We start from the raw sequence: 12,576 nt of genomic DNA on the forward strand, positions 1-12,576 counted from the left end.
CATAGAAAATTATCTTGAGGAGATACTCAGGCACGACAGAGAGAGACACACAAGAATGTTTACCTTAGTATTGCTATGATGATGATGATGATGATGATGATGATGATGATGATGGTGGTGGTGGTGGTGGTGGTGGTGGTGGTGGTGGTGGTGGTGGTGGCGGAAAAGCACAGAGCACCTCACACCGAGCATCGGGGAACTGGCCACAGAGACCACAGAGACCACAGTGAGAGCATCTACACTGTTCAATGCCCAAGAGCCACCCAGGTTAATGACGAACTTCATAAACTAACCTAGACACACAGTTTATGTTCTTTGGCAAAACAGTAGGCTTTAAAGCTATTCTGTGCATCACCTCCTGCTTGTGAAATCTTTATAGCTAATCTACATGGGCACAAAGGCACAGAGAGATGTCACAAGAGAGTCAGTCACCAACGTGTTAGCGATCATACTCCCTGAGCAGTTGAATTGTGAGTGGCTTACTATTCTTGTTTTATATTTTCTAAGTTTTCCAGAGTCTCTTCTCTATTATGTATATAATGTATATATGTATATATGTGCATATAATGCTAGCTTAACATTAGAAATTAAAAGTCTTAGCTTCTTAGGACAATAACCTCTCATATTAAAAAAAAAAAATCCCCATGTATTGCATAGGAAGCAGAAAAACTGACATTTACAGTATCAGTCTTCAAAGTTTCTCGTGTAGGGTCACTTTAGGTCTGACGTTCTTAATGAAGACCAGCAAGCCTCCTCTGCTGCTCTCCACCCAACAGCTTTAGGACAGAAGCTGCTTCAGTTCTCATGGCCACGGCCTCGGGTAAAGAACTCCACAGATGGCCTCTTCTCACTCAGCCACTGGGCTGCTTCACTCCTGCATTTGCTCTACAAAGGCTAACTGCTAGAAGAAAGACACTTTTCAGATCTTTGGTCTCAACGGTAGGATGGGGGTGGGGTGGGGTGGGGTGGCTCCCTGGTTAAGGTCATTTGCTGCTCTGTCAGAGGATCAGTTTCCAGCACTCACATTGGGTGATTCACAGTTTAGTTCTGGGAGATCTGTTAACCTCTTCTGGCCTAGGAAGGTACTGGTGTGTGTGTGTGTGTGTGTGTGTGTGTGTGTGTGTGTGTGTGTGAGAGAGAGAGAGAGAGAGAGAGAGAGAGAGAGAGAGAGAGAGAGAGAGAGAACACGTGCGCACACACTAGTATTAACATTTAAAAATCTGGACTGAATAAACTTGTGAGCTTAGATGTCGTCTATAATTGGGAAGAGGCCCAAACACAGGAAGAGGCCAAGCAGAGAAATATGCTTGGATCAGTCAAGTTAGAGCTCAGGGCAACTCTGACTTGGGGAGTAGAAAGACTAACAGGCAACCCAACCTAGCTTGACCTTTGCACTCCGGACGAGCTTGAAATATGTGTGTAATCATTATCATTCCTTACTTTTGCAGAGAAACCCCACAGAGACCCTTAGTCAAAGAATTAGATTCTTAGTAGACAAGGATGAAATAAAACAAACAAACAAACAAACAAACAAACAAAGGCCAGCAAACTGCAGAGGGAGGGTCAAGTCTGCTACTTATAAACGAAGGTTTATTTGCACATCACAGCTTTGGAATAACAACGGTAAATCTGAATAGTTGTTGTAATGATCATGTAACCCATAAAGTCTAGAACATTTACATCTTTACAGGCTAAATTTGTTTGACTTCTCACTTAAAATCTAGAGAAAAAAAAATCACACACTTCTATACAGCTTTGGATTCGTTTCTGTTCAAATTGCCTAAAGAATTCAGGCAAGGCCACTGATACCTGAGCAAAGGCGAAAGGATTCATGGCCGTTTTCCTTTCTCACAGTCAGAAACAGACTGAGTCTATCAAGAAAGAAAGCGTGCATCCTCTGCTTCCGAGATTCTCGTGAAAATCAGGAGCAGAACGGAGAGCTGCAGGCATCCAGGGAGTGCATCTGAGCAAACACTTCCAAAGGAAGGGCGGCATGTCCATCAACCCAGCCGCATTTCTTCCTTTCAGAGACAGGTTTGCAATGATACCAACCACAAACAGCTTGCAGCGACCTACCAACGGCACATTACCCAAGTTTAGAAAAAGCTGTGCCATTCTCCAGCATCCAGAGACTTTCCCTCAGGGAAAATGGTGTGGAAAAAGGCTACCAGCTGAGGGTGGAGCACCAGTGCAAACTGTGTTAGGGGCAAAATGTGCACACATGTACAGAGTGTGGGCAAGAATGGACTGGTAAAATTTCCTCATCTGAACCTGTCCAGGCAGGTTGTGGGGAGCTTGGGCTACTCCTCTGAAGCCACACACACACACACACACACACACACACACACACACACACACACACACACACACATTGGATTTTTTGCTCTCTCTCCCTGCTACCCATATCCGCAGGCAACAGCTTCAGGTGGTCCTTGTGGAGAAATGGGCTCAGTTCCAGATCCCGTCTCACCACAAACAAGAGAAAGCCAGCAAGATGGAAAGGTCAGCTCAAAGTGATTGGAAATCGTGTGCAAAGGAGCCAGGAGAGTCTTACAGATCCAACTGAACTAAAAGATCGGAACGTTATTTCAATAACACATGTTTGCCATCAAAAGTAAGAAATGACAGGTGAACGTAATTTTAAACTGTGCGAGGCAAGAGCCCTCAAGCCATGCGTACAAAAGCCCCACGTAAATTGTAAGCCTGCGTTTATGGAGCACGGTTTCCATGTGTGAGAGAACTTGCACCTTCAGGGAGGGAAGCGCTTCTTCTATGAGACACAGGTTAGAACAGAAAGGCAGGTGCGCTGGTCACAGTAAAAGCTAAAACTCCTAGCGCTGGGGGTGCAGCTCAGTGGTATCGCTTGTCCAGCATTTGAGGGGCCCTCGATTTGGCTCCCCGCCACTCACACAAGTAGTAATAAAAACAATACCAAGTACAGTTCCTGGACCCAGGGATATCATAAGGAAAGCTGTAAGTGTGAACTGTGGAGTGTGTCATTCCTGTGACCAGCAAAGGAGGGTGCCAGCAATGTGAAGAACGTCTGCAGAATTATTTAGTGCAAACAGCCACCCAGAAAGAGGTGACTAAGCCAGGCGTGATGGTACATACCCTTAATTCCAACACCTGAGAGGCAGAGGCAGGTGGATCTCTATGAGTTCAGCCTAGCCTTCATAGCAATGTCATGTCAGCTAAGGCAACAGAGCAAAACTCTGTCTCAAAGACAAATGGCGAATAGATAATTCACAGGATAGAAATTGTAAATATTTAGGAAACATGAAGAGGTGTTTAACTTCCACAGCAGGTAAGGTAGTCACAGAAACTATGAGAAGACCGTGCATTCATAGGAACAGCAAAGACGGGCAGCCAGACAACACTAAACGTTGGCAAAGGTGTGGAGTGACTTGAACTCGTAACCTGCCAATGAGGACAGAAGCGGGTGGAAAGGTCTGGGAAACTTGGAAAGGGAGAGGGTGTGGTTACTTGGCACCGAGGCAGCTATCCTCCCAGGCAGACATTTCCAACACAATCTCGCTGTGTGTCGGAAGGCACGATGCTGATCATGTAAGCAGTGCTCAGAGCAGAGAAACTGGGGACAATTCATGTGTCCACTCTCACAGGCATAGGCCTAAGCCAGGCAAAAATCACCCAAAATGAAGATTAGGACAACCGAAGGGGATACATCTCAAAGATGTATGGGGAATGCTATTGGGGGGGGAGAGCTAGCTACAGAATGAAATGTAAACACAAAGCTTGAAACAGAAAAGTTTGAAACACACACGAGAGAGAGAGAGAGAGAGAGAGAGAGAGAGAGAGAGAGAGAGAAAGAGAGAGAGTGTGCAATACACAAATAGAATAAAGGAACGAAAAACGCTCAGCTTAACATGGTAATTACCTATTACTCAGGGGAGAAAACAGGCAGGGTGGGGTGGGGGAATGCTAACAGGTTTCTGTAAGAGTTTTTCTATTTTGTGAGCTTAGTCGCAAGCACACAGGAATTTATATAACATCGTCTACAGTTTTATGAACTTCAAAAGACTTTGTTAAAGAAATAAGGACACCATTTTCTGCCACCCTCTGATGCTGAAGGTGCCTGCTGTTACACAGTGGCAGCAATGGGCTACACTCTAGTACAAGGCACGGAACCTTCTGAAAAGGGCAAAATGGAAGACGCATTCTCTGTAGAGTTACAAAATAGTTAATTAAAAAAGGAACCGGAAGCATATTATATTAAGGACCAGCTAAATTATAGTCTTCCCTCCATCTCCAACACACTTAGGCAGCCGTCAGCTTCAGGGAATCTTGTCTCCATTTTCTCCCAGGAGCCTGCGGGGCAGTGGCGTTTCCTCCTGTCCCTTCCTATCTGCTGTGGGGAGTGTCTGGAGACCATCTACTGTGCCTGTGGTGCCTTAGGTAGCTCGAGGGAACACTGGACAGATGAGAAGACCGAGAATTCTGAACAACAGTGTGTGACAGTAATGCTTGGCAGGTTCACAACTTACACCACGACGTGTTTTATTGAATGAAAATATGTCCCCAGTCATTGCACCCAGCACGTGACACCTAGTATGGGGAGGCAACTCTCTCTGCTGCACTGAACAAAGCAGACCCCTCAGGTGTCTCAGTCACCCTGGACTTTAGTGAACCTACGGGTCCATTGGCGCATGGGAAGGAACGCAGCTAAGGATAGCTCCGATGAGAGCCAAAGCTCCAAAGAGGACAAGCAGGGTTCCCAAGAGCCAGCATTTGAAAAGACTCGTATCTGTGGCTCTCTCCACACGTGGTGAAGTTCTGCCATTAGTGAATTAGGCTCTGCGCTGTGCTCAGCAGCCTGGGCACTGATTTGAAAGAGCAGGCTTTAGGCTGGGACTAAGTCAGGAGGTGGAACAGGCAGGTGGCTCTCTGTGAGTTCCTGGTCAGCCTGCTCTACCTAGTGACTTCTAGGAGAGCCAGAGTTTCAGGAAGAAGAGGAAGAGAAAGAGATAGCAGAGGAAAAAGGAGGAGGAGCAAAATGAAGGAAGAAGAGAGAAAGAAAGAAGGGGGAAGGAGGAAGGGAGGGAGAGCAGGAGGGAGGGAGGGAGGGCAGGAGGGAGGGAGGGAGAATATGCTGACTCTGTCTGGCTACCTACTCCCCCACGGTGTTTTTCAGCCTTAGCTCCTTTATTTGCCAATGGGAATATAAGAGTATACGCCTTGCATAAGGACTGGGGTGAATCATGTATTCAGGAGCCTGCCACAGACGGTGACCAGTGATGGGCAGCTAATGTGGCTTTTATTCTCCTCTCTCTCCTTCCCTCCCCTTTCCATTTCTCAGTCAGACTTAGATGCTTTAACCTGGTGCTCACTTAGTCCTCACAGCTATGCTGTGAGGTCCTGTCCTTTCTATGCTGGCTAGAGAGGAGAGTGAACTCACAGGAAGCAGGGGGTTTGCCCACATTCTCCCTGTGGGGTGGCCCGAATGAACCAGGGAGCTGATTCAACCCACAGTGTTCATCGCATCATGTCACGATGCTTGGAAACACTTGGCAGGTGGTCCTCTTGATGCTCAAAAAAAGAGTGTTTGCTCATTCCTGGGCTAGTTCAGCACAGCAGGGTGAGGCCAGGTGCTCGTAGGGCAAGCTGGGGACGGCTCCAAACATGATGTCACATGGTCACAGAGAAAGCTGGGAACAGATCACATGCCATGGAGTAGCAACAGATAGACCGTTACTATGTCACCATCAGCAACAGAACCTTGTTATGGTGCGTGCATGTGTGCACATGTGTGTGTATGCATACATGTACACACATGCACGAGTGTGCACCTGGACATGTAAAGATAGCTAGCCATCTCTGGATCTATGTGCAAGTTCCCAGAATAGAACGCAAGGATGAGGACTGGGGGGAAGTTTTCCCATTTTTGCTGGTGACAATTTAACAGAGACAGCTCAGGAACACTCAGCGAAGTTAGTGAGTTACTTCTGAATTCAGCGGTACCGTGACAGAGGAGGGGTTGGGACATAGCGCGAAGAATCTCCAGGCTTCCTGCAGCAATGGAAGCCTGTGCATGAGTCACTTTGCGGCCCTTGCTATCTGTGTCAGGCCAGCCTGGTGGGCACCATAAAAGGAGAAGCAGGAGGAGAGGATACACTGAAAGATGTCCTTTTAAGAGAGGCAGAAATCCAAAGGCTGCCTGAGGCCTTCGCCTGGCCTTCCATCTCCAAGGCTCATGAAAGAAAGAAAAAGCCACGCAGTTCAAGTGTAACTACAGACACATCCAAAACCAAAGCCTTGTTTCTTTGTAAGACAAGCCAGTTTGGATCAAATATTCCTATTTCCATGAAAACACAAGGCAAAGAGATGGGATGTAAACCAGGCATCTTAAACTGTGAGTCCTATGGGAAATGTCAGAGAGAAGGATCAGAATGGAAGAACCTGGCAACATTGGAAATAACTCTAATATACACAAAAGTGTCTCCTTAGAGGTGAACTGGAACTTTAAATTCTTGCCAGTTATCTGACACAGATGTGGGCAAACTTCGCCACCTGCTGTCGAGGTTTGGTATTGCGATTTGGCAAGCACCCTGAAGGTGGCGCCAGATTCCGGCACAGGATACGGGAATGTTTTGTAGCAACAGAGCTCAATACTAAGAACTGACACATAGGTCAGGTGTCAACAGATGCAAGCAATCTCAGATCTGGGGCCTCGGATCTGCATGCCTCCTATGTCGCTATGGGATAGAAAAGCATCTGGTTCTGAGCAGGAAGAGATTCCGTGTGGGTGAGCCCGCCCGATCACTAAAAAGTGGTCTTTCCCCTTGTGTTCTGGGACCAGGCAGTTTGAATATTTGGGGTCTGGTTTCTTCAACAGGATTCAGTATTTGTGAGAGTCAGATATGATGTTATGTAACAAGTGGCTTGACACTGCCTTCTTATATGAAGAGATAGCAGATTTTTAGCCTCCTTTTGGAGAGATTTGGGCTGTTCTTAGGTCTTGGCCATTGAGTAAGGAGGCTGGAAGCATGCTTGGATGTGTGCTCTGGTGAACAGACACACAGATTCCTGCTGAATGTTCATGATGATGATACCGTGGGGTCAAAGGGTATGATGATGCCAAATGGTTGTCTAAAGAGTCCTATCCAGTGCTCCCAAGCAGCTACGAAGGAGAAGGCATCCCTGTGTACCACATCCTTGCCAGCACTTGGCACTATTGATGTTTTGAAAGGTTTGGGCCCTTTAGTGGGACTGTGTCATTATCTTACTACTTTAGCTCCTGTCTCCCTGATGACCAATAAAACTACACCTCTCAGTGTTAGGGCGTCTGGTACATTCCTGTTTCCTCTGCCCTTGACTGTGGATGTGACATTTCGAGTTTCTGCTTTGATGTCCATGCTGATGGATTGTAAGCCCCACCCACTCCCATTGCTATTGGTTAGGGCAAACATCACAGCAACATAAATAAAACTAGGACAGAGACAAAAAAGGGGCTGCTCTGATATGACAGTGTTGCTCTTCCTCACCAGACAATAGCCTTGGTCACAGGCTAAGAGCCTCTGGTCGCCATACGTACACGTTCTAAACTGGAGACTTACTGTGCAAACGACAGCTTGATCCGAGATTGGATTTCTATCCACTCTTCCTTTATAATGTTCCCACATTGCAGCATCTCCTTGGAAAGTCTCTCAGCTTTTATCAAGTTCTCCCAGGCTTCTTTAAATCTGAAACAGGTTCAGGAAAAGTTCTAGGCTTTTTTGTTTGTTTGTTTGTTTGTTTGCTCATAGAATACTTGTTATTATCCCTGAATCACGTAGCAACTTTTTGTTTGGCCTTGAGACTTAACTATAAGAATCATAGCACCAGGGCTTCCTGTTTGTGGTTAGAGGCAAAAGGATACTTTTGAAGGGAGACCAGGGCTTTCCCCAGGGTATAGAAAAGCTCTAGGGAACACTTGAAGATATCTGTCTTGTTGTAATAGGGACTCTCCATGGAGTTGGCCAGGATTTCTTTGGCTTTTTCTGCATGCTGCTTTGCTTGTAGTGACAACCCTATGGACCGAGAAAAAGGAGTGTCAGTTTCTCTCTAATCACAGCTGAACAGGAACAGGAGTCTCCATGGCTGGGAAACCTGGCAAGGTTACCATATGTTGTCCAGGAACACACAGATATACTTGTGGAATAACACCCTGACTATGACAACCAGTATATCAAGTATTATAGTTAGTAGAATACTTTAATATCAAGGATTCAAGATGAAAAACATTTCCCCAAATGGCTTATCTAGAAAAAATGGGCAGGATGAGCTGGGACTGAACAGCTTTGAAATACCCCAGCATCAGATGTAAAATATAAATAATTATCAAACACAAATGGGATGTAAGGACTACAACGTTCTGGGTAGAAAGGGAGATGTTCAGGAATTGTAATCCTGGCTGAGTGACAGCAATCTAAAGGAAATGCTGAAACTGCTGAGTCTTCTGTTCCCCGTTTACATGACACAAAGACAGTCTCTATACATGGTTACAGAGGCACAGCCCCAGGAGGTAATGGGCTGAGACTAACAAGAGCAGAGCCATATCCGAGGTCACCAAGCATGGATTTCCCCATGTGTCCTTCTAGGGGCTGATTAACCTGTGGGAGGGGTGGCACCGAGGAGCACCAGCTAGCGAGCCTAGGGTCTGTACCCTCTTCACACACACCCACAGACACCCCCTTCCACTCACATCCATACATCTCCAGCCTCGTGTTCTGAATCACACTTAATCGTACCTCAGTTCTCTGCAAAACCTGTCAAAATATGAAGTTGATTCCGTTCCTGTGTCTGTAAAACAGAAACAATATACTTCTAATGGAGAGAAGCAAGCCTGTGTTCTTTGCGGAAGAACTCCTTCAGGATGCTGGGTGCCTTACATTTTAAGTGCACAGGCTTAACTAGGCTGTAGGGAGTTTGTTAGTGTGAGTTGTCTGTGTGACCTACATGTAGGGACAGACTAGGTTTCCAGGTACAGCCCCTTCCCTTAGCACTTGAACTTGCTCTACTGGAGACGCACAGGCTCAGTTCCAAGGACATGGGCTCAGAGGTGAGACCGCCAAGCAGGAATCCTCTGCTCCACCACTAAGAAACTGGCCTCAGCTGCCACAACTGAGAAAGGAGTAACGAGAGTACCCTTCCCCACAGGTAGATGAGAAGTAGGTTTTGCATGGCAATTAGCCTGGTGGCTGACCCTCAGAGAGACCTTGCTCAATAGTGAATGCTTCCTCTGAGAGAGGAAGATCCATGCAGAAGGCTACAGAAGGAAGCCAGGATTTCAAGTCTCAGGTGACAGGACCCTGGTGCTGGCATGTGATCCCAAGGTTGGAGTCTCAGATCAGCTGCTTACTAGCAATGTGATTTTTGCTGTAAGCTGTTTTGACTCTGATGGCCCCCTTTCTGGTGGCCTTTGGCTAACAGGTAGGAATAGTCAGGTCTTGTGGTGCTTCTCAGTCAGAAGGCCACTCACTGGACTGGGAGAGGGGAAGAGGGAGGGGAAGGGGAGGAGGAGAAGGGGAGGGGGAGGGGGAGGGGAAGGGGAGCAGTTTATATTGACAACTTCTTAGCATGCTCTTCAGCTGATAACCTGGGTGTGGAGGTGCTGTGAGTCAACACAGTCAGCACGACCTGAGTATAGGCTTTTGGTTGTTTTTGTTTCAGTTTTAACCTTCCTGTATCCATACCTACTGTCTATTTTCTTCCTATGATGTGTGAACCCTGCACATCCTAAGCTGGCCAATACCGGCTCTTTTCCAGCACAGGGAGAACCCAAAGCCTTTATTTCGGTACATACTCCAATGTGCTCTAACAGGTGCTTCCAAATCCTGGGATTCTCTTGGTGGGTGGGATATTCTTTGTAAGCAAGTTTCACCTTGGACTTTAAAGTTGTACAGGCGAATGCCAGCTTGGGCTAGCCTTTCTAGTTTTGGCCACATATACTCAAAAGTGACTCTCTCTCTCTCTCTCTCTCTCTCTCTCTCTCTCTCTCTCTCTCTCCCCTCCCTTTCATTTTTGGATACTTACACTCATGAGTGAGCCTTTCCCAACCCACTCCCCTCTCAAGACAACTTTGGGATCCACTCCACTCTCAACCTCCATTCCATGTCTTGGCTTCTTTCCTGCCACCTTTTCATCTTTTTTTTTTTTTTTCTCAGCGCTGGGGACCGAACCCAGGGCCTTGCGCTCGCTAGGCAAGCGCTCTACCGCTGAGCTAAATCCCCAACCCCACCTTTTCATCTTTTGACTCAACAGATTGTCCTCTAAGGATTCTAATGAGACCACAAAAAACCCACATCGCAACCTTGCACATATGTGTATATACCTTTTTGATTCTTCCTAAAAAGCAATTGCTTCTTAGAGCCATGAAAACCTGATCCCTCTGGTGTGGATAAGTTCTGGGGCTGGGGAGCTCACCTTTCAGCTGGAGGTAACCCTGAGCCAGATTCACATATGCCTCTGCTAATTTCCAATGCGAGTCGCCGTAGCAAATTTTCGTTAGTGCCACACAGCGCACAAGCTCCTGGATGGCCTGCTTGTACTGTCGGAAAAAGAAAATGAGTTTGCCATGTACACAGCTTAGACCTCACGAGTCACAAGGCCTACTTGTGCATATAGCCACTCGATAAGCATTTACTGAGCACTTGCTATGTGCTGAGCACTTGAGAAGTGCCAGAGAATCAAACACTGGTCCACTGGGGTGCTAGAGTGTTCATCTGGTTGCATGAAGTAAACAGTTCATTTAAGAAGTGCATACACTTTAGTGGTGGAAAATGTAGTGGGATAGAGGAAAACTGGGCAGGTAGAACAGACACTGACCACCCCTTAGGTTTCCAGCCAGCCCTCAGTGAATAGCTCCTGCAGTGAACAGCTCCTACAGTGAACAGCTCCTGCAGTGAACAGCTCCCACAGTGAACAGCTCCTGCAGTGAACAGCTCCTGCAGTGAACAGCTCCTGCAGTGAACAGCTCCTACAGTGAACAGCTCCCACAGTGAACAGCTCCTGCAGTGAACAGCTCCTGCAGTGAACAGCTCCTACAGCGAACAGCTCCTGCAGTGAACAGCTCCTGCAGCGAACAGCTCCTGCAGCGAACAGCTCCTGCAGCGAACAGCTCCTGCAGCGAACAGCTCCTGCAGCGAACAGCTCCTGCAGCGAACAGCTCCTGCAGTGAACAGCTCCTGCAGCGAACAGCTCCTGCAGCGAACAGCTCCTGCAGTGAACAGCTCCTGCAGCGAACAGCTCCTGCAGCGAACAGCTCCTACAGTGAACAGCTCCTACAGCTGAAACAGCTCCTGCAGTGAACAGCTCCTACAGTGAACAGCTCCCGCAGTGAACAGCTCCCACAGTGAACAGCTCCTGCAGTGAACAGCAGTGAACAGCTCCTACAGCGAACAGCTCCTACAGTGAACAGCTCCTGCAATGAACAGCTCCTGCAGTGAACAGCTCCTGCAGCGAACAGCTCCTGCAGTGAACAGCTCCTACAGCGAACAGCTCCTGCAGTGAACAGCTCCTGCAGTGAACAGCTCCTACAGTGAACAGCTCCTGCAATGAACAGCTCCTGCAGTGAACAGCTCCTGCAGCGAACAGCTCCTGCAGGGCCAGCTGCAGCAAGTGAGAAAGCTAGCTCTCAACTCGAAACTCCTCTGCAGCTGTGATGATTAATACTGTCACTTTGAGACGCTGGCAAGGCTGTGGAGAAAGAGGAACACTCCTCCATGGTTGGTGGGATTGCAAGCTGGTACAACCACTCTGGAAATCAGTCTGGAAGTTCCTTAGAAAATTGGACATTGAACTACCTGAGGACCCAGCTATACCTCTCTTGGGCATATACCCAAAAGATGCTCCAACATACAACAAAGACACACGCTCCACTATGTTCACTATGTTCACTATGTTTATAATAGCCAGAAGCTGGAAAGATCCCAGATGTCCCTCAACAGAAGAACAGATACAGAAAATGTGGTACATTTGCACAATGGAGTACTACTTGGCTATTAAAAACAATGACTTCATGAAATTCTTAGGCAAATGGATGGAACCAGAAAATATCAACCTGAGTGAGGTAACCCAATCACAAAAGAACACACATGGTATGCACTCACTGATAAATGAATATTAACCCAAAAGCTTGGAATACCTATGAAAAACTTCACAGTCAGATGAAGCCCAAGAAGAAGGAAGTCTAAAATGTGGATGCTCTATTCCTTCTTAGAAGGTAGAACAAAATACTCACAGGAGGAAACATGGGGACAAAGAGTAGAGCAGGGACTGAAGAAAAGGTCATCCAGAGACTGCCCCACCTGGGGATCCATCCCATATGCAGCCACCAAACCCAGTCACTATTACTGATGATGCCAAGAAGTGCTTGCTGACAGGAGTCAGATATGGGTGTCTCCTGAGCAGCTCTGCCAGAGCCCTACTGATACAGATGAGGATGCCTGCAGCTAACCATCAGACTGAGCACAGGGACCCCCATGGAGGAGTTAAAGAAAAGACTGAAAGAGTTGAAGGGGTTTGCAACACCATAGGAAGAACAACAACATCAAAAAACCAGACCCCACCAGAGCTCCCAGG

At 47.1% G+C, this 12,576-nt stretch overlaps 1 protein-coding gene across 5 annotated transcripts in view; it reads right to left on the reverse strand.

The window, feature by feature from the left end:
• Ttc23 (tetratricopeptide repeat domain 23) overlaps nucleotides 1-12,576 on the reverse strand; it is an 86,872-nt gene that overhangs the window by 56,801 nt on the left and 17,495 nt on the right. For 4 of the 5 annotated variants that reach the window (XM_032893427.1, XM_032893424.1, XM_032893423.1 and 1 more), the window contains 3 exons: nucleotides 10,420-10,543; nucleotides 7,874-8,024; nucleotides 7,572-7,697 (listed from right to left, as the gene is read on the reverse strand). In XM_032893427.1, coding sequence (XP_032749318.1) covers nucleotides 7,572-7,697; nucleotides 7,874-8,024; nucleotides 10,420-10,543 — 401 coding nt within the window. Of the gene's footprint in view, nucleotides 1-1,344; nucleotides 2,073-7,571; nucleotides 7,698-7,873; nucleotides 8,025-10,419; nucleotides 10,544-12,576 lie in introns of those variants that run through there. The other variant, XM_032893425.1, reaches the window with a different exon arrangement.

This window comes from Rattus rattus, chromosome 2 (genome assembly GCF_011064425.1).
Source record: "Rattus rattus isolate New Zealand chromosome 2, Rrattus_CSIRO_v1, whole genome shotgun sequence".
Classification (NCBI taxonomy): Eukaryota; Metazoa; Chordata; class Mammalia; order Rodentia; family Muridae; genus Rattus; species Rattus rattus.